The sequence below is a fragment of the Elephas maximus genome, chromosome 1 (genome assembly GCF_024166365.1).
Source record: "Elephas maximus indicus isolate mEleMax1 chromosome 1, mEleMax1 primary haplotype, whole genome shotgun sequence".
Lineage (NCBI taxonomy): Eukaryota > Metazoa > Chordata > Mammalia > Proboscidea > Elephantidae > Elephas > Elephas maximus.
The window spans coordinates 75,915,831-75,938,433 of NC_064819.1; the positions used below are offsets into that span (position 1 = coordinate 75,915,831).

The 22,603-nt window shown below is 39.8% G+C and overlaps 2 protein-coding genes across 2 annotated transcripts; one reads left to right on the forward strand and one right to left on the reverse strand.

Annotated features, from left to right (window-relative positions):
* Positions 1–8,873: 8,873 nt before the first annotated feature.
* Positions 8,874–16,139, reverse strand: LOC126077100 (histone H2B type 1-J). Its single transcript, XM_049886092.1, has 3 exons — positions 15,712–16,139; positions 9,887–9,991; positions 8,874–9,324 (listed from the first exon to the last, which is right to left on the reverse strand). The coding sequence occupies exon 1, from the start codon at positions 16,093–16,095 to the stop codon at positions 15,715–15,717; it is 381 nt and encodes a 126-aa protein (XP_049742049.1). The 5' UTR covers positions 16,096–16,139; the 3' UTR covers positions 8,874–9,324; positions 9,887–9,991; positions 15,712–15,714.
* A 247-nt stretch (positions 16,140–16,386) lies between these two features.
* On the forward strand, positions 16,387–19,020 carry LOC126077092 (histone H2A type 1). The gene has a single exon (XM_049886064.1). It carries the CDS (start codon positions 16,407–16,409, stop codon positions 16,797–16,799), a length of 393 nt encoding a protein of 130 aa, XP_049742021.1. The 5' UTR covers positions 16,387–16,406; the 3' UTR covers positions 16,800–19,020.
* Positions 19,021–22,603: the final 3,583 nt, after the last annotated feature.

The following is a 22,603-nucleotide window of genomic DNA, read 5'->3' on the forward strand; positions in this document are numbered from 1 at the left end:
ACATCATTCTCCCATGGAGCAGCTGGTGGGCTTGAACCACCAACCTTTTGATTAGCACCTAAGCACTTTAATCACTGAGCCACCAAGGCTTCTCTTCTGATGTATACATGAACACATTTCTGCTGGGTGTGCTTACTTTTAGTAAAAAGATGCCATTTTTTTTCTAAAGTGTTTCCATCAGCTTACATCCCACCAGCAACGAATGAGTTTCTCCATTGGCCCAAAACCTCACCTTCACATTGTGTTACCATTCTTTGTAATGTTGGTCATTTTGTTGGTTGTGTGGTGCCTTATCATTGCGTTTAATTTTCTATGATGAAAATATCCAACATACACAAAAGTAGAAAGAAGAGTTTAAAGAATCTGTAAGTCCCTGTGTGCCAGTCACCCAGCTTCAAATAGTTATCAATATTTTGTGAATAAAGAAAACCCTTACTTCCTGTTATTCTTTGGGATATTTGTACTGTGTCTCTAATGGATCAGAACATTATGTATGATTATACCTAGAATAATTAGTAATAATTCTTCAATATTATCCAATTCCCAGTCCAGCTCAAATTTCCCCCATTGTTTAATAATACTACAGGCTAGTCTGTTTATAATACACATAACTGGCCCTTTTTCTAAGCAGGTTTGTTTGTTTGTTTTTTAAAAAAGGAAGATATATCCTGCCTTCACTCAAAGGATATGAATCCTTTGACTTGTAGTCACCCGTTAGCTTTTTTACCTCCTGTACTTTGGTGTAAGCATCAGGCTCCTGTCCTACCACATTATAGGCACCAAACCATCTAAAAAAGAAATGAAAGAATCCCGGACTGCAAAGGGGCACGCAGCCTTTTGTGATGGCATAACCTTCCCTGCTGTGTGTTTCTCCTCTCCAGCATCCATGGCTGAACTCTGGAAAGCATTGACCATTTTGAGGAGTCTAAAAAAATTAAAAAATTATTATTTATTTATTTTTTTAATGATACATGGACACAGTTTCTGTCTCTGGCGCCTTGCCTCCTTGGTGATGGAACCTGACAGAAAGCTTTTCATCTGCTCAGAGAGCTTTCAGCTGTCCTGGAAGAAGGAAATCTGAACGATTTGGTTGGCGTCTTCAGAGAGTTGGAGCCATCCCTGAACATGGGTCTGAGAGTTTGCCCTGGGAGGGTACACTTCAATAGTGAGTAGAATCTCCTGTCTTCATCTGCCCTATTCACGTTTTACTCTGCTGTGGCTAACAAAGCGGAGAGACCTTGACTGTTCCCATGAAGCCCAGGACAAACAGCTACTAATTGTTCTGAGGAATTCCATCATATGTGAGGTAATTCATCTTTCTGAGGTCATAGAATTGGTATAAACTTTTCTCAACCCCTCATCCTGCAAACTCCTAACTAGCAAGGTGCTCTGAACAGCATTGTTATTCAAATGTAACGCGACAACTACGCAATTTTAAATTTTATAGTAGCCTTTTAAGAAAAATAAAACACAAAGGAAATGGATTTTAATAATATATTTCACTTAACCCAACATATCCAGAATATTATAATTTCAGCAGATACTACATTTTATGAATTATTGAAGAGATATTTTACATTTTTTATACTAAATCTTTGAAATCAACTGTACATTTTATACTTACAGCAAATCTCAACCATAATGAGGGAAGGACTCAATATCCATTTGTGGCTACAGAACTGGACAGTGGAAGTCTAGAACAGAGAATTTCAATTCGGATTTACCCATGTTCAAATCCAGCTCCATTAATTCTGTTCTCTGGATGAATGGGTGACAGTCTTTTTAAAACTCAAGTATATTAACCCTAGCCTCACAGCATCACAGTGACAAAAATAAATGTCCAAATTGTGCCTGTTTTAAGGAGGGGCTCCAGTGTATGTTGGTATTTATTATTGATCTTTTATCAAATTAGTGAGGAGTCATGGCATTTTATACTTGTAATGGATTAAATTGTGTCCCCCAAAATTATGTTTTGTAAATCCTAATCCTTATACTTGTGGATGTAATCCCATTTGGTAATAGGATTTTCTTTGTTGTGTTAATGAGGCCATATCAGGGTAGGGTGTGTTTTAAGCCAATCATTTTTGAGATATAAAAAAAGATTAAGTACAGAAGCAAGCTAGCAGAAATGGAGAAAGACTGATGCTACTGGAGATAAAAGAACCTATGAAGAAAAACTGAAACTACTTCCCCAGAACCAGTGCCCAGAATTCAGACTTTTAGCCTCATAACTGTGAGAAAATAAATTTTTGTTTGTTAAAGCCACCCACTTTGTGGTATTTCTGTTATAGCAGCAATAGATAACTAAGGCAATACTTCAGCTCTGAGTTTACTATGTAATAATTAGATGGTAGAGCTAAAAGGGGTGTTAAAGACCCTCTTTTAATTCAAGCAGCTTTATTTGGCAAATGATGGAACCCAGATTTAGAACAGAAAGAAACCTGCTCAAATTGGGGTGATTATTTAGAATTTACCATGTCCAAGATTATCTACATAAATCGCTAGCTATTTTTTTTTTTTTTTTTTATCACACAGAAAAGATGTCAAGCTCTAGCTTATTTCATCAAACAATATTTATTTTGGGAATCTTTCTTGGGCTGGGCATTGGAGATACAGTAGTAAACAAGACAAAATCTCTGTACTTGGGAAGCTGAGAGGCATTATATTCACTACTGAAAGAGGTCTTTACATCTGTTTCTAGCCACATGTAATTTACATCAAGAATATTACACTATCACAATTACACTGATGGATGAGTCATGACAAAGTGACACCATTATTGCGTATTACCTAGAAAAAGACTTAGACCGTTACAGTCTACCAGAAACCTTTGGTCCCACAATCCCCTACCCTCTCTAGCTTCCTCATCCCCAAATGTAACAACTATCCTGACTTGTATCACTACGGATTAGTTTTGCCTTTTTTTCAATTTCATACACTTAAGAGTTAAACATTAAGAATTATATGCAAGGTGGTGCCTGGCTGCCACTACTGACAGTCCTGACCAGGGACATAACAGGAGGTCCTAGATAGAATGAGAGAAAAATGTAGAGCAAAACTCAAATCCCTAAAAAAGACCAGACCTACTGGACTAGTAGAGGCTAGAGAAACCCCTGAGACTACAGCCCTAAGAGAAGCTTTGAACTTGGAATTGAAGGTATTTCTGCAGGTCACCTTTCAGCCAAATAATAAATTGGTTTTATCACCCATGAGTAATGTGCTCCCTTAAACAATTAACTATATGAGATCAAAAGGTCAACAGTTACCCAAAAGCAAAGATGAGAAGGCAAGGAGGGGAAGGGAAGCTAGATCAATGGAAACAGTAGAATGGAAATAATGAGAATGCTGACAATTGTAAAAACTGTATCAAATGGCACAAAACAATGTGTATAAAAATTGTTAAAGGGGAACCTAATTTGCTGTATAAACTTTCACTTAAAACACAATAAAATATTATTGAAAAAAATTACATGCAAGCTGACTTCTTTTGCTAAACTGAGATTTACTCATGTAGAATTATTCATTTTCTTTGCTTTATAGAATTCCATTGTTTAAAAAACAAAAACCAAACGCTTTGCCGTCGAGTTGATTCCGACTCCCAGCGACCCTATAGCACAGAGTAGAACTGCCCCATAGAGTTTCCAAGGAGCACCTGGTGGATTTGAACTGCCAGCCTTTTGGTTAACAGTTGTAGTTCTATTTAATTGTCTTTCTACTGTTGATGCACATGGATTGTTTACTGTTGGAAGCTGTTATGGATACGCATTCTCGTGCATGACTTTCCGTGACATGTTCTATCATCTGAGAATAAAGTTAGTGTATCTTTTGCAATCTGCAGGATTTTTATTTATTTATTTATTGCCTGATTGTACTGGCTAGAATATCAGTACAGTATTGAATACACGTGCTGAGAGTAGACATAAAAGACTTTTTCATGATCTAGGGGTAAAACACTCAATCTTTCCTGTTTTTAAAATATGGTGTTAGTTGTGGGTTTTTCGTAGTTCTTTTTCTATCAAGAATTGATATTGGACTTTGTCAAGTGTTTTTTCTGCATCTATGATTGTAATAGGTTTTTTTTAGTTTGTTAATATGGTTTATTACACTGACTGATTTTCAAATGTTAAACAAACCCTGAATTTTTGGGATAAGCCAGGAACACTTGATCATGATGTACCATTCTTTTAATATATCGTTGAATTTGATTTTCTAAAATTTTGTTTAGAATTTTTGCACCTATGCTCATGGGAGATATTGTTCAGTAGTTTTGTTTGTACTGTTTTTGTCTGGTTTTTAGTGACAAAATAATGCTACCTCATAAAATGAGTTTGGACAGAGGTTGGCAAACGTTTTCTGTAAGAGGCCAGAGAGCCAAAGCTTTACAGGCCATACGGCCTCTGTCACAGTGACTCAGTTCTGTTACTGTAGTGGAAAAGTAGTGATAGATAATATGTAAATCAATGGGTGTGGCTGTGACCCAGTAACTTTATTTTCAAAATCAGACGTTGGACCAGATTTGGCCTGTGGGCCATAGTTTGTCAATCACTTAGTTAGGAAGCATTTCTTCCCAATCCTAAAACTTATGTGAAAATGCAGAGGCAATCATAAAGAAGAACCAGGTTGGAGGATTTATACTATCGATCCTTATCTTAAGCTATAGTAATAAGGTTGATTGGTGTTAATCCAAGAATAGGCAAAATGAAAGTGAAAGGAACAGAATACAGCACCCAGAAGTAGACCCAAACATGTATAGATACCTAATTTATGACAAAGGTGCAGTGGACAAAGAATTGTCTTTTCAATAAATTGTTTTGGGTTAATGATATGTCCATATGGAAATATGCATATGGAAAAGACCCTTAAAACTCAGTAAAAATGCAACGACATAAACAGCATCTTCCACTAAATGATGTCCAGTAAGCGTGTGAAAAAGTATACATCACTACTCATCAGAGATTTGAAAATTAAAAGTGAGATATCATTACACATCCTCCCCGAAGGGCAAAACAATTGACGAGATAAGGATTTGAAACAATATTATTGTATATTGCTCACAAGAGTTTAAATCAATTTAGCCATTTTGGAAAACTATTTGTCAGTGTTTACTAAAATTAAACATGTGGCCACCTTACAAAATGTCAATTCCACTCCACTCATATGCCAGAAATAAACACATAGGCCCAACAGAAAACATATAAAAATACTCAGAGTTTATATTCGTGATAAACCAAAAAACCAAACCCAGTGCCGTCGAGTCGATTCCGACTCATAGCGACCCTATAGAACAGAGTAGAACTGCCCCCCAGTTTCCAAGGAGCGCCTGGTGGACGCGAACTGCCAAACGTTTGGTTAGCAGCCGTAGCACTTAACCACTACGCCACCAGGGTTTCCAATACTCATGATAGAGAAAAAAAAAAAAAAAAACCCTGAAAAATAAGCAAGAGCATTAAATTTTAAATGGTTAACATTTCTCAGGCCATCATGACTCAGTACCATGCGTGTATTATTTTTAATCATAACAAAACAAATTTTAGAATTCAAATCTATAAACTATAGTGTATTAACTTTGCAACATAGTTAACTTAAACATAAATCCAAATATATTAAGACTTTAACAATCCCTAATTTGTCAATCTTCTACATAAAACGACCATCTTTTTTTATTGAGTGTATTAATAAAAATATTTTTAATGGTATTTGATTCAAATGTTGCTGGAAAGCCTAAACATAATGTTGAAACTATTGACCTACCCTATGATCAGTTTTATTGTTATAAAACAAAAAATATGCCATTACAGTTACTTTAGATTATCCAAGTACTAGTAGGTCAGGTGTAGAATCTACCAGATGAAGCAAATGTGGCTTTATCTAGGTGGTGACAATTTTTGGAGAGACACGAGCATCAGGAAGAAGTCAAAAACGCAAAATCAAAATCCTGTAAGGATTTGAATCCAAAACCTTTTTCTTACCAGACAAGCAGAATGAAAGACAAAGCCACAATCCCACTTACCATCCTAAAAATTAATTTATTTGATATGCATAAAATTGATAACATTTACGAGCACACCAGTAAATTTTAGATTTTGCAAGTGAAAAATCACATTTCATTTTGAGCAGGAAGCATACCAAGACAAACCTCCTTGGTACAAGACACTGTCAAGGCCTGGGCAGAGGAGGCTACCCCTTGTGGAAACTGCGAGTTTCAGACAAACAATGTATTTTTCAATTCCTCTCTTGAAATCTATAAAAGTTTGTTTTAAGCACTGATCCTTGAGAAAAACCCACTCCTTCACACTCTTTCGATAACAAATTAAATTCTGAAGCATACTTTCTAGGTGTTGACAATGTGTTAGTGTGTATGATGATCACTGTACTCAAGAAGATGGAGGTGTTGAGAAAAAGAGCCACACTGTCATAGCACATGGCAGATAAGCAAACAAATAAACAAAAAACAGGTTTAAATAGACAGCTCTGAGCGTTTACAGAAAACAATGTTATCAGATGGAAAGACTCAAGAATGGGCATTGAAGGATGAAATCTAAGAGGGGATAGAGTAGGGGGAACAAATATGGAAGTGGGAATTTCTCTACGAAGAAAGAACAATAACCTGTTCAACTGAGTGTGAAACACTCATTCAGGGTAGGAGTGATTTTTTCAAATAATATTTTATTGTGTTTTCGGTGGAGGTTTACACTGCAGTTTAGGTTCCCACTCAACAATTTCTACACAAGTTGTCCAGTGACACTGGTTACATTCTTGACAATGTGTGAACATTCTCATTATTTCCATTCTGGTTGTTCCATTTCTATTAATCTAATTTCCCTGCCCCCTCATATTCTCATCTTTGTTTTTAAAGTAATTGTTGACTGTTTGCTCTCATATAGGTGATTTTTTAAAGGAGCACAGTACTTACATGTGATATGTATTGTTTTGTGAGCCAATCTCTTATTTAGCTACAAGGTGACCCCAGGGTTTAGTTTCAGTTCAAGGTTTAAAGAGTATCTCAGGGCAATAATCTCGGGGAGTCCTCCAGTCTCCACCAGTCTGGTCAGTTTTTTTTTTTTTTTCAGGAATTTGAGGCTCTGTTCCACATTTTTCTCCCACTCTATTAGGGTCCATCTATTGTGGCTCTGATTAGAACGATCGGTAGTGGTAGCCAGGCACCGTTTAATTCTTTTGGTCTTGGGGTAGGTGAGGCTGTGGACTATTAATCCTGCAGCCTAGTTTCTTCTTTAAGTCTCTGTTTTCCTTCTTTCTCTTTTGCTCCAGATGAGTAGATATCAATAGTTGTAGCTTAGAGGGCTGCTCGCAAGCTTTTAAGACCCCAGACACTACTCACCAAACTAGGATATAGAACATAACTTTATGAACTACATTATGCCCATTGACTGAGGTATCCCACAAGACTATGGTCCTAATCCTTCAAACCCAGAAATCCAATCCTGCAAGGTGTTTGGTTATATCTGAGAAGTATCTGCAACTGTGTCACCTATATGCTTGATAATATATATATGAATATATGTGCATACATTCACATAGACACACATACCTATATATACACACACATATACATACTTCATACAGGAGCCCTGCTGGCTCAGTGGTTAAGTGCTCAGCTGCTAACCAAAAGGTCAGCGGTTCGAATCTACCAGCTGTTCTGCAGGAGAAAGATGTGGCAGTCTGCCTCTGTAAAGATAACAGCCTTGGAAACCCTATGGGGCAAACCCTACTTTGTCCTAAAGAGTCGCTATGAGTTGGAATCGACTCAATGGCAGAGGGTTTGGTTTTGGTTATACACACATATGCTTACATACACATATACATATGTTGATGTTGTTAGGTGCCATTGAGTTGGTTTGAACTCTCAGTGACCCTATGTACAACAAAACAAAACACTGCTCAGTCCTATGCCTTCTTCACAATCATTGTTATGTTTGAGCCCACTGTTGAAGCCACTGTGTCAATCCACCTCAGCAAGGGTCTTCCTTTTTTTTTTTATTGTGCTTTAGATGAAGGTTTACAGAGCAAATTATTTTCTCATTAAACAATTAATACACATATTATTTTGTCATTGATTGCCAACCTCACGACATGTCAATACTCTCCCCCCTTCTTGACCTTGGGTTCCTCATTACCTTCTTTCCTGTCCCCTCCTAACTTCTCATCCTTGCCCCTGGGCTGGTGTGCTCATTTACTCTTGTTTCATTTTGTGGGCCTGTCCGATCTTTGGCTGAAGGGTGAACGTCAGGAGTGACTTCAGTACTGGTGTCCAGGAAGTAGAAGTGGTTTTTTAAAAGTAAACTGGAAAAGTGTAGATGATGAAGAATAATAGTTAGAAATTAATGGTTAGAAATTAGATTAATTAAGAATATGAAGATCTTTTGGAGAACTCTGAGCAGAGGGGTTACATTATCAAACTGAGCTTTGAGGTATATGCCTTTAACTGTGGACTGTAAGGAAGGATGGAAGATGTTGAGACTAGAGGTAGAGAAACCAAGAGCTATTCAAACAGGGAAGGGCCCCAGGTATTGGGCCACATTCCTCCATCAGCCTCTGAAATCAGCTGTGACATACATGTGACCCAGCATTTCTTCCACCATATTATGTACCATAATATCAAGGACAATGGCTGTACGAGATGACAATTTATCTCTGGTTTTCTGGACCATCCACCAAAGGAAGTAAAGGAAATTCTTTGAGAGTCTCCCAGCTGGCAACTACAAGGCAGAATATTCATTCATTTGTTTCTTCAGGCATATATATATATATATATATATATATATATATATATATATATATATATATATATATTTTCCCACCTACTCTGTGCCAGGCACTGTTCTAAAAGCTAAAAAATACAGCAGCGATCAAAATAGATGGATGGAAAAAAAATCCAGCTCTCAAGGAACTTATATTGTAGTGGGGAAGTTTGCATGGTAAAGACATAAGCAAATGAATAGGTAAAGTACACAGCATGTCGGATCTTGATACATATTATGAAGAAAAATAAAGCCATCAGTATCGATAGGAAATATGGGTGGGGTGGATCAACTACAAGAAGACATAGAAAGCTTCACTGATAAGACGAATGCTCTGTGTTTGGATCTCAATGTCTCTCCTTACAAAGCGTAGAGGCCTCACTCCAGGAAAAAAGCAGGAATTCAGGTATCCCAGAGCTGCCCTGACCCTGTTGGCTCCTGGGCAGATCCGAAGACAGGTCCATGCTTCAGCTGCTTCCTACAGCCGTGGTGGGGGTTCCAATAAAGAAGCAGGTTTGGAGTTGAGTTTCTCTCCTTGGGTCACCAATTTCAGCCACTCTATTTACTAATAAGAAAAAGTTCCAAGATAGATAGTGAGAAAAGCAAGGGACACAATCGTGTGAGGAACATTCAACCACTGGCCATTTGATTTTAAGGGAGACAAAGAGACACCACATACGTGTATTGTGTTTGTATAAAAAGAACTCCAGATAGATATACAGGAACCTAATAAACGTGTTCCTTGTAGTAGATGGGAGAACTGGGCAGTTGGTTACCAGGTTGAAAATGAGATTGCTTACTGTACTGTATTTTTTATATAAACCAAAAAACCCAAACCCACTGCAAACCCACTGCTGTCGAGTAGATTCCGACTCAGCAACCCTGTATGACAGAGTAGAACTGCCCGGTAGAGTTTCCAAGCAGCGCCTGGCGGATTCGAACTGTCAGCTTCTTCTTGGCTAGCAGCCATAGCACTTAACGACTACACCAGCAGGGTTTCCATTTCATATATACAATAATTAAACCCTAGAGTGGAAATGCTTAATCAAATCTTAAACCAAAACAAACAATATTTTAGCTACATTATCCTAAATGGCCACAAGATGGAGATAGCGTTCTTAACTCACCTACTGATGAAAGGAGCTCTTCCTCTGTTCTGGTCTTTCCCTTAGTATAGTAACAGTTGCCAGAATTTCTCTCCACCGACACTTGATTTCTCTCAGTGTGTTCCTCTATTGATCAAAAAAGAAATTAATTAATTGGGCCAGCTTCAATTTTTAAATTTGGGAGGGGGGTGGGGGTGGAAATATTGACCAAAATCAAATCCACTGGGGTCGAGTCGATAATATACTTCCAAGTACCCATCACACATACTTCAACAACTACCAACATCTTGCCCATTTTGTTTATTATCAGCAGCCACATGGGGAAGTTGTAAAGAAATCCAAAATACGTTATTTCAATCATGAATATTTTCAGAAGCATCCTAAAAGATACAGACCTAAAGAAAGTATAACTTTCACTCCTAAGAAAATTTAAAAATTATTTGTAACATCATCCAATACCTAGTCCTTAAAAAAAAAAAAAATTCCTCAAATTTTTTTTTACAGTGATTTTGCCTAAATAAGGATCTCATGAGATCTACACATGGCATTTGCTTATGTCTCTTAAATCTATCCATAGCATGTACCCAAATTTCCAAGTTGCCATGTTTTCTCTTTGGAGAAGGCATTAAGAGACTATAATCTAGGTGATGGGAATTCTCATTGTTCATGGACTGGACTGTCATTTTTTTTAAACATAGTCTGTGAAAAGTTCTAGGAAAAAAGAAAAGTTTTTGTTTTCTTAAAAAAAAAAAACAAATTTAAGATCATATTGATATTTCCCATTCAAATTTAAGTTAAAGGAATTTTTACCTACCATCTTTTGATTTTATAATTAAAACTCTTTTATTCTGAAAAGTCTTAGTTCCTGATACATTAAAAATAACTTTACATATATAGACAAAATAGTAAAAGACATCTTAACACTTTTATAATTCTGAATTAAGAACAAGAAGAGAAGAAGAAAAAAATTGAAAAGTATGAAGAAATTGAACCCATTCTGAATACAAATTCAAAATATCTGCTGGAGATATTTTCCATATTTATATAGAAATAAGTCACTTAAAATATTAACTACTTTAAGTTAAAAAAAATCTCTATCAAACTTTTACTGGAGAATGCGAAGTTAGTTTCTTTTCTATGTTAAAATGAGAAAAAGTGTTTTGCAATAATGTGATTTTTTTTAATTGTACTTTAGATGAAGGTTGCAGAACAAATTAGTTTCTCATTGAACAGTTAGTACACATATTGTTTTACGACATTGGTTAGCAATCCCACGACATGTCAACACTCTCCCTTCTCAGCCTTGGATTCCTTATTACCAGCTTTCCTGTCCCCTCCTGCCTTCTAGTCCTTGCCCCAGGGCTGGTGTGCCCCTTTAGTCTCGTTTTGTTTTATGGGCCTGTCCAATCTTTGGCTGAAGGGTGAACCTTAGGAGTCACTTCATTACTGAGCTGAAAGGGTGTTCGAGGGCCATACTCTCAGGGTTTCTCCAGTCTCTATCAGGCCAGCAAGTCTGGTCTTTCTTTTTGAGTTAGAATTTTGTTCTACACTTTTTTTCAGCTCTGTCCAGGACCCTCTATTGTGATCCTGGCAGAGCAGTCATTGGTGGTAGCTGGGCACTATCTAGCTGTACTGGACTCATTCTCGTAGAGGCCATGGTAGATGTGGTCCTTTAGTCCTTTGGGCTAATCTTTCCCTTGTATCTTTAGTTTTCTTCATTCTTCCCTGCTCCAGAAGGTGTGATACCAGTAGAATATCCTAGGTTGCTGCTCACAGGCTTTTAAGACCCCAGACGCTACTCACCAAAGTAGAATGTAGAACAGGAATGCAGTATTTTGAGTTCTTCCTGTGACCAATTGCAGTAATCCCACTTTTCATGTAGAAACTTATATTTTGAAACTATGACCTAGACAAGCCAATTAAGCTAGTAAAAAAATATAATTTTTTCCAAGTTCTTCCCTAAACATGCTGAGGTCCCGATCAGGTATTACTTTCTCAGACTTGGGAAAAGCAGTATCTTTTTTATGGTTAAACCTATGTGTGGGGCTATGTAGTCCATTAACTACAAGATTTCTATTCACTAGGAAGGTGGCTTTAGTAGAAAGAATATACTGTGCCAACACCTGATCGCTGGAGCTGGAAAATGGTCACAACCGAGCAGAAAAACAAATAGGAACAAACAGGCTCCCCCAGAGAGAATTCCTTGCCTATCCTTTAAGGAAAAATAAATTTGGTATTCCTTTGTTCTGGACTGACATTCACTCATATTTTCTCCTTCTCAAATTAAGGAACAGAGAACACAGAAATCTTGAAGCTGTAAAATAGCTTAGAAAGAAAGTGCTTCTTTTAATGAAATATAATAACACTCTTTTTTTCATGGTTTGTGTGTTTGTTTTTTGTTTAAGAAATCCTCCCCTACAGCTAAGAACACATTTTCCTGCTTCATCTTCGAAAAGGTTTTAGTGCTTTCCCTTTTACACTTAGGAACTTTTTTTCCCCCTTTGGATAACCAATCACCCTGAAAAGTGTATTGACCAGCCCGCTTTTTCCTCACTACTCTGGAATCCCATTTCTTATTTCTAAAGTTTCAACAAAAAAATTAGATCTGGTCTTTGGATTTCTAATTGAGTTGGTAAATGTATCCATCTCTGTACAATACCACCCAATATTATAACTATAGGAGTCTTCATAGCCACTAAATCACTTTCTACCTCATCAGGAGTTTTTGGCTGTTTTTGTTACTTTTCCAGTAGCTGAGGGAGCTGGAGACAGAGAGCTGAGCTGAGCTTCCAGATGTGGGAGGAGTCAATTAGGACAAGCTAAAATGCAAGAAGTCAAGTCCCTGATCATGTAACTGCAATAATACAAGTAAAACATTAAACCAGGAAAAGCACCAGCTCCTCCACTGCTACATTTTCCTCCCAGTGGCCACTGCCACAGGAAAGGGTCAGACATATCACCGCAGACAACAGACATGGGGCAATTTCTCACTGCCAAGGGAACCAGGAACAGGGTCCTGTCCTCGTGAAGTCGCTGGGCCAACACTCTAATTTGATATTTAAACAAATAAAATGTATTGAAGGAATGAAGTGCAGGAGAGCATGCATTCAGTTTGGTTCTAACAGCATGCTCTGCCTTAGAGGCAAAACAAAGAGATATTTAACAAATACAGTGAGTACAGATAACAACTTCACATCAAAGCAATGGCAGGAAAGGAGATGAGACTTACAAGGGTGGCAATTTGTGAAACTTCCTTTACTTCAGTTTCTAGTCTAACACAAATCTCTCATACGTGATATGTTTTAACTAAGGCAATAATTCTTAAATGAAAAGTGTAATCAATTTCAACATGAAAGTTTAGTGATGTGGAAGTTAGTGATATAAATGCAGCTGGGCCAACTTAATTGGAATCTTTGGATAAAGAACTGGCCATTAATTAGGAAAATGTAAATAAGCTGCTTATTTAGCTGAGAAAAAAAAAAGATAATGCCTAGGCGCTTGCTGGGGAACTTGTTAAGATATTTAAAACAACATGTTTATCTATAGGCTCTAATTTAACAACTCAGTGAAGCTTTTTCTGAGGCCAGTTGCTAGAACACTCAACATAACAAACACGACTGAGCTTTGTTTTTCAAACAGCTACTTTAATAAAATCCTAATGGTTATCAGGAGCCTAGAAGTAAAACCCTCAGTTTAATTTCTGAATGGAGTGTTTCAGTTCTGAATCTCCCCAATTAGACCTACCCCCGCACAGGCCTATGGCCAAGGTGTCTCTTGGGCCCTTCTGCTGAGGCCATCTTATCAAGGGGCCTTGAGATACTTTTTCTCCACTCTGACTCAATACCCAGTACTCTTCCCCTGCTAACCCTTTCCCTTCCCCCAGCCCCTGGATCCGTAAAACAGCTGAAACCTTTTGTTCAGCATTCTCTTGGCAATGAAATGTCCCCTACATTTTACACGGAAGCACCAGAACCTCACATAGTCCTGTTCCATGGGGAAAAATAAACAACAAAATGTTTAGCTTGGAAATTATCTCATCATTTGAATGAACGGAGAGCATTAGGGCCTCAAACCCAGGTGGTGTAATAGTTGAGTGCTAAGGCTGCTAACCAAAAGGTCCGCAGCTCGAATCCACCAGGCAGTCCTTGGAAATCATGGGGCAGTTCTACTCTGTCCTATAGGGCATGAGTTGAAATGGACTCAGTGGTAATGGATTTGGATTTTTTTTTTTTTTTTTTTGGTATCAGGGCCTCATGTGACAAAATAAGTCATTACATAAAAATCATTTATGCTGTGCTTATTTACAGGTCTCAGTTATCTTTAGTGTAGGATCACAATAGAAGAAAATACTGTTTTTTCTTTTTCTCTTTACTTTTCATGCCATGAGTGTACATTTCATGGCAACATGAGTTGTACTTACAATAAACCAGGCAAAGAACAATACAAGTAGACACATGTAAGGAATTATGTGGAAGCTGTTTCCAAATGCTAGACAAGTTGTTAGATGCAGCAGCTTAAAAAAGGGAAGAAACTTTAAAGGAGCCAGTAAGATTAGAGTGGGCCTTGAAAGATGTGTAGGATTTGAATCGAAAAACAGAGAATTGTTTCAGACTTTACTACTGTACTAAATTTGGATCCATTTTAGACACATTAGGTAGTAATTTATTTTAAATTACCTAAACCAAAACTCAGCCATAATGGAAGGTTCAAAACCCTTCGTAGAACTTGGCTTTGTATTATCTAAGAGACACATAATTTTTAATAATTATAACCCAGAGAGACATCATCATTTCTTGGGTGGTTGGGTCTCGTTTATGACAACCTAAATAAATCATTTGGAATTGGTTTTTCCTCAGTGGTTCTAGGCAAGGTCAGAAAACAGGATTTAAGACACCAATAAAAAAAAACTTTAAAATAGGTTAATTTTAGTTTCAGAAGAGTCGGATAAATGCTTTCACGTTTCTATGCCTTCACTACCCCCCAAAGTCTTGTTTCCTATTGTAATGTTTTGTTACATGGATATAGGGCAAAAGTTTCCTAATTAGAAACAGCATTGAACTCTCTCAGGCTGAAAATTGCATTCAAAATCCTTTCTCCTCAAGGAAAATTCCGAGAAAATAATACATCTTATTCCCGAAAGGGCTAAAATCCTAAAGGGAAGAATGAAAAACAGAATCAACCGGCATTGTTTACTCCAGAAGCGCCATTGCCAGGCTGAGGGCTGCGGAAGCCGGAACCCTCTGGCGCATGCGTACTGAGCGGCGCTGGGCCTGGATGCTGTCGACCAATCAGGACGCGAGGAGGAAGGGCGGGCAATCAGCCGCCAAATTCAAACTCCCCGCCCAACCTCTATGTCTTGGCGCGAGTCCAACTCAGCAATTCTGACAAGGGCTCTAGAGTATGAACCTGTTTCGAACTAGAAAAAGCTTTCTTCCAGTTCGTTACTTAACCCTAAAGGTTAACAAAACTGTGGACGGACTACATTTTAAATGGAGGAAGTTCTTAAATGACAATGATTAGCTCAGGGCATTGTTACTTTACACTACACATCCTAAGATTTGTCAGGGCTAAGTACCATTGTCAGCCGCTTGATCCCGGTCTTAACAGAAACGATCCTAAACTTCTGCCCAGTGGTTACCCTAGATAAGACTACGCAAAACTGGAGTGAGTAATCTTGCCTTTGAGTAAGGATCTTTCTTAAGACCTGAATTACAAGCAATACCAAGAACCTGTTAAGGGCAAGCAGTCACTAAGGGCCAAAAAAGAAAAAAAAACAAGCAACAGCTCTTTCATTGAGAACGTGGGTGGCTCTTAAAAGAGCCGTTTATGTCAAGATTGAGACTTACTGTTTACTTGGCGCTGGTGTACTTGGTGACGGCCTTGGTGCCCTCGGACACGGCGTGCTTGGCCAGCTCCCCGGGCAGCAGCAGGCGCACAGCTGTCTGGATCTCCCTGGACGTGATGGTCGAGCGCTTGTTGTAATGCGCCAGGCGAGAGGCCTCACCAGCGATGCGCTCGAAGATGTCGTTGACGAAGGAGTTCATGATGCCCATGGCCTTAGACGAGATGCCGGTGTCGGGGTGGACCTGCTTCAGCACCTTGTAGACGTAGATGGAGTAACTCTCCTTGCGGCTTCGCTTTCGCTTTTTGCCGTCTTTCTTCTGCGCCTTGGTCACCGCCTTCTTGGAGCCCTTCTTCGGGGCAGGCGCCGATTTGGCTGGTTCAGGCATGATCGGAACTGGAAGATGCCAGGAAACAAAAGAAGTGGCGACAATGATCGCGTGTCCTCTTTATATAGAAAGATTTATGCAAATAAAGAAAGTTAAGGCCCTGTGTGTGTGATTGGTAGTTATTTGAGTGACGTCAGAACGCAATTTTGTCCAATCAGAATAAGCCATGTCTAACGCCGCATTTTCATTGGTTAAGATGGAGCTACAATCTTAACCAATGACAAGTGTTCTTTCTGGCGCCTAACAGTGGTTATAAAAAGTGCTGCCGTTACACATTCTCCTCAGCTTCTTGTGAGTGTGACAAGTTAGCTATGTCTGGTCGTGGTAAGCAAGGTGGAAAAGCTCGTGCCAAAGCCAAGACTCGGTCTTCCCGCGCCGGGCTTCAGTTCCCTGTTGGCCGAGTACACCGCCTCCTACGCAAAGGCAACTATGCGGAGCGGGTTGGGGCTGGCGCGCCGGTGTACCTGGCGGCGGTGCTGGAGTACCTGACGGCCGAGATCCTGGAGCTGGCAGGGAACGCGGCCCGCGACAACAAGAAGACCCGCATCATCCCGCGCCACCTGCAGCTGGCCATCCGCAACGACGAGGAGCTGAATAAGCTGCTGGGTAAAGTTACCATTGCTCAGGGTGGCGTCCTGCCCAACATCCAGGCCGTGCTGCTGCCCAAGAAGACCGAGAGCCACCATAAGGCCAAGGGCAAATAGAAATCAAGAGTACTTTGCAGCAATCCCAGTAAAGCTAATCGACTCCAAACCAAAGGCTCTTTTCAGAGCCACTCATATTTGCTGGAAAAGAACGTAACATTCTATGTAGGGAGGCGGGGAAGAAGTAGTAAAAGACCTAAATTCAGGAAAGCCGGAGAGTAACAAGTGTTCCCCCGGGTCCTTGTTTAAAACGCAGGTACCCGTAGGTTTAAAGTTGGAAGTCCAGGTAACAAAAAATACGACTTGTTAGAGTCTTTGTGAGCAGATCCGTTAGGTCGCTAGTTTATTTACAATCTAAAATACCCACGGGCAGCCATTAGCTTCCTCATTTTTCTTAAGTGGATGCAAAAGAAGCCTGTGGCTCGAATTTAGCAGACAGCTCGCGAGTCCACCGGCGGCAAGGCGCCGCCCAAGCAGCTGGCCACCAAGGCGGCCAGCACCCGCAAGACTGCGCCACTATCCTGCCGACACCTCGACGCTGCGCGAGATTCGGCGCTACCAGAAGTCGACCGAGCTAATGATCCTCAAGCTGAAGTTCCAGCGGCTGGCGAGCGAGATCGCGCAGGACTTCAAGACCGACTTGCGCTTCCAGAGCTCAGCAGTCATGGCGCTGCAGGAGGCGTGTGAGGCCTATCTGGTGGGGCTGTTTGAGGACGCAAACCTGTTGGACATCCAACTTGCCCCGAGATCGAGTGGAGAGCTTTATGACACCATAGTCTACACCTCTCCGAACGCTCTGTCAGCCACACATTTCTCTTGACAGTAGAAATGTGTGGCTCAGTTATATACGTTCAGTTTATAACGTGGTAACGTATATGCTCAGTTCTTTGTTTTACTTCCTGAATTTGGAGGCACTCTGCTATCCCTCTATGTATTAAATTTATCCACTTAAAATTGAGAGTAAAATGTTGGAATGACGTCTATAAATATAATATCCCTCTATGTATTAAATTTACCCACTTAAAATTGAGAGTAAAATGTTGGAATGACGTCTATAAATATGACACCATCCTGTATCCTGAGAAAGGTTTGTGATAAAAAAAATAGGCCATTAAAATCTCAAATGCTGTTCCCTCAGGAGAACTTGATAGTAATTTCTGACGACCTTAAAACCAACCGAGATGTTCAAGGACATGTTTGCCAAAACTATTCCGTTCAAATACAAAGTTTTACTAATCACCTGGGTCATAAAGCCTACCTCTCGAAGACTTAGATGAGGAAAAAGGATTACGGTATGGTTTCACAAGAAACTGCGTATGGGTATTGAGAAGTACAGGGTGCTGGGAGCTCCTGTCAGGAACAGGCCTCTGAGCAAGGCTGACATGGTTACTTACGGAGGAAGGAAAGGTTGATTAATGAGACGTTGCAAATCCCTTTTTTGTTGTTGTTGTAACCAAATAAGACCATGCCAATGGTCTTTTACTGCCAAAAAAATGGTCTTTTACTGCCAAGGTTACAGAATCTTGCCTCCTACTTTCTGCTAACTGAATTCCTTCAACTTGACAATGTTGAATTTTACCTGAACCCTGTGATCCTAGAAAACAACGTGTTTTAAGAAATCCCCCCACCCTTTGTGTTCATGAAAAGGCTTACTGCAAATAACCACCTTTCCTGATATGATTTAGATAAGACTAAGGATTATGCCCTTGTTTACAGATCCTTCACATTCCCATGGCTTGTCCCCACTGATCAATCAGAAACAAAATGCTTGTTAACCAAACTTTGCTTAAGTGTCCCTCCTTCCCCTAAGTCCCTGAACTTTAACCCACTCTCATCTTAAGGGCCTTTAAGGACCCCTTTCTAAGGGACCCTCCCTGAGAATAGGGTGAGGCATAAATCATTCCTCGTCATCTGTTATGGATTAAATTGCATCCCCCCAAAATGTGTTCTGATTCCTAACCTCTACGTCTGTGATTATAATCCCATTTAAGAATGAGTTGTCTTTGTTATGTTAATGAGATGAGATTAGTGTAGGGCATGTTTTGAGTCAATCTCCTTTGAGATATAAAAAAAAATATAGAAGAGATTAAACAAGCAAGCAGCAAGCAAGCAGAGAATGGGGTAAGGTAGCTGCCAAGCCACATGGAGATCTCCAAGGAACCAGGAAGCAGAAGCTGAAGAGACAAAGACCTTACTCCAGAGCGCACAGACAGAAAACCTTCACCTCTGAATTCGGACTTCTAGCCTCCCAAACTGTGAGAAAATAAATTCCTGTTTGTTAAAGCCATCCACTTGTTGTATTTCTGTTACAGCAGCACTAGATAACTAAGACATTCCCACACCTGGCTTTTTTGTTTTGTTTGTTTGTTTTTTCTAGCCTTGCTTATTCTTGTCTCTAGAAAAGAAAAAACCTTTAAATTTCCAGATGCTTGCTGATCTTATAGTTGGAATGTTCTCCGTGTTGTAATAGTCCCCCTTCCCCACTACTAACTACAACAGCCCATTTTCCTTTCTCTCTTTTCTTTCTGAACAAAGCTTCTCCCTATCTAAATCAGGAGGCCTTTTTGTTTCGTTTTTTATTTGAGACACTGACATAATCCCCAAAACAGAAGCTCTTAGCTTTTTTTTCTTGTAAATCATGGACAATTTTGGCTGTCTGGTGACTTTTAGGGAAACCCTTCTCAGGGTAATGTCTTAAAAATATATAATACAAAGACTGCAAAACATTGGTTATCCTAGCATTTCTTAAATAAATCTGATAGAGTGATAAAAAAAACCAAAAAACCCACTGCCGTCTAGTCAATTCTGACTCATAGCGACCCTATGGGACAGAGTAGAACTGCCCCGTAGAAGTTTCCAAGGAGCGCCTGGCGGATTCGAACTGCTGATCTTTTGGTTAGCAGCCGTAGCACTTAACCACTACACCACCAGGGTTTCCGATACAGTGATATGTATGCTTATATAGTTAATACATAATACCACCTTCTGGCATTTTTAATAACTGCCATCAGTAATTTGGGGGATTTTTTGTTTGTTTTACCAGTTGCCATCCAGCGGATTCCAGCTCATGGGATCCCATGTGAGCCCGAGTAGAACTGTGCTCCATAGGGATTTCACTGGCTGATTTTTTGGAAGTAGATTGCCAGCCCTTTCTTAAGCGCCTCTAGATGGACTTTTATCTCCAGTCTCTTGGTTAGCAGCCAAGTGAATTAACTTTTTGCACAGCCCAAGGATGCCCCATCTTCAACACCTGTTACTGTGTTGTTAGTTGCCATGGAGTGAGCTCCAACTGGAGGCCCCAGGTGTGCAGAGTAGAAAGCTACACTCTATAGAATTTTCAAGGCTGGTGGCTTTTTATTGAAAAAAAATGGAACGCAAAGAAACTTATTTCTGATTGGCTTATACAATTTTCTATAGACAAGCTGCCGGGATTTCATTAGTTAACAAGGATGAAATCGCTGGAAGAATCTCTTTGGTCAAGAGGGGTGAATTACAGGAAAGCTAAGCTTATATTTCGACATATACAAGTCTTAGGGGTATTGTCCACTCTCCCACAGATGCCATTTTGTCAACCACAGGACTATATTATTTCATTTAACTATGTTCTCTTTTGGATGGCTGGATTAGTTTCTGGAGCTCCCATAACAAACTACCAACAGCTGAGAGGCTCAAAACAACAGAAATTTATTCTTTCACAGTTCTGGGGGCCAGAAGTTTGAAATCCAGGTGCCAGCAGGGTTGGTTCCTTTTAGAGTCTCTGAAAGAGAAACTGCCCTTATGCCTCTGTCTCAGCTTCTGGCGGTTGCTGACAATACTTAGCATTCCTTGTTTTGTGGCAGCATAACTCCAATCCCTGGCTCTATTTTCACATGACCTTCCTCCCTGTATGTGTGTGTGTGTGTCTCTGGGTCCTCTCCTCATATTGTAAAGACTTCAGTCACTAGGTTTAGGGACACCCTGAATCCAGGGTGATTTCATCCAGGATCCTTAACTAATTAGATCTGCAAAGATCCTGTTTCCAAATAGGGACTTTACTTAAGGGGAGTACCTGGGTAGTAGAAATGGTTAACATGCTGGGCTGCTAACCGAAAGGTTGGAGTTTTGAGTCCACCCAGAGGTGCTTTGGAAAAAAGGACTGGCAATCTACTTCCAGAAAATCAGCCATTGAAAATCCTATGGAGCACAGTTCTACTCTGACACAGATGAGGTCCCATAAGTCAGAATCAACTCATTGGAAACTGGTTTTCTGAAGGGGTTCTAAGTTCTGGGTAGACATGAATTTGAGGTGAGGACATTATTCAACTCACTACATTGACCCTGAAAGAACTCTGAGGTGATAGTATTTGAGCAGAGATTTGAATAAAACCAGTGAAGAAATTATGTTACTCTTTGGGGGAAAGTATTCTAAAATTATTCTAAACAGTAGCTCGCCTGGAATGTTTAAACAAGATCGACAGTGGCATCACTAGGGTTGGCATCACCCAGTGCGGTAACTCATAGTGTCACCCCCCCCCAACTACCCACCCTACACCATCCCACCCCTCAGGGCCAAGCTCCACGCCCTGTGACCTGCTACTTCCAGCCTCACCCCCCACCCAAACCCTGACTGGTAGTTGATGGGGGAGGGGTGGTGGTGGTGGTCGTGAGTTACCACACTAGGTGACGGGTGACACCAACCCTAGTGACGCCACTGCCTTGGCGCACCTCCCCTGGCTGCATAGGAGCAGCCACCGCTACCTCTCCCACCGCTGCGGACCCCGGGGCCATTTTGGTGTAACCCTCTCTGACAGTGTCAGGAGGTGCGGTCCGCACCTGCACCGCCCTTGTGACACCACTAAAGATCAAAAAGTTTAAGTAAGTTAAATATCAACTTTAAGATCAAGAATGGTTAAAGACAATCAAGAGCATAGGGAGCAGGACAGAAGTGCGTTCACAGAGGTAGTCACAAGTCAGATGGTGTAGAGCTTTATATGCCATCCGATGAGTTTTGAAAATCATTCTAAATGTCATTTTATAAGATTTGAGCAGACGAATGGCACAATCTGATTTATATGTCTTTGAAAGTTCGCTAATGCAATTGTATGGTGAATAATAAGTTTGGAAGTAAGGATATAAATTAGGAGGCTGTTGCAGCAGGCCTTTTGAGAGATCATGGTGGCTTGGCCTAAGGCAGAGGCAATAAACATTGGTTAGTTTTAGTACAGCATGTATTTCACACTTAAAACCAGTAGAATTTGTTGCTGTATTTGATGTGTTTTGTGAAAGAATGTGAGGATGCAAGGAAAACACTGCATTTGAACTAAGATTATCTTGGTAAGTCAGTTACCATGTTACAAGAGTCTGAGCAGCATTATGTTGTAATAAGATGATATACTATATGTATGTTTATAGAAAAATAACCACCCCATCTATCAATCTCGGAAACTATAAACCGTCTGAAAAATTTGCTACACTTATTATTACTTATTATCGCTATTTACTATGCAAAACTCATGAAATCAGATAGAGAGAGGCTCCTGGGAGGCAGAAATTTCACTGATTTTTTAAAGTAGAGAGAAGTCTCTAAAAGTGTATTTCGGTTAACTTGTCAAATTAATCTGTTCGATCTACCCCCTCTGTAAAATATACTGAACTCTGCTCTCAATGGTTGAATCAGTTTTGTTTTTCCAAATATGTTTTGCAGGTTTTCTTTTATTGTGTCAAATAAAAAAGAAATCTAGACTTTGGTAGGAAGAAGCTTTCTTTATTCAGAAAGTAGACATGGTGGTGGCAGTAGCGATGGTATTGGCCTAGAGGTGGTGGTGTTGGCAGTAGAGGTGTTAGTGGCCATATTTATGGATGGTTTTGGTAGTAAGAAAAGGGGG

Coding starts and splice junctions, on each gene's coding strand:
- LOC126077100 (XM_049886092.1), bottom strand. CDS start 16,095: ATGCCTGAACCAGCCAAATCGGCGCCTGCCCCGAAGAAGGGCTCCAAG.
- LOC126077092 (XM_049886064.1), top strand. CDS start 16,407: ATGTCTGGTCGTGGTAAGCAAGGTGGAAAAGCTCGTGCCAAAGCCAAG.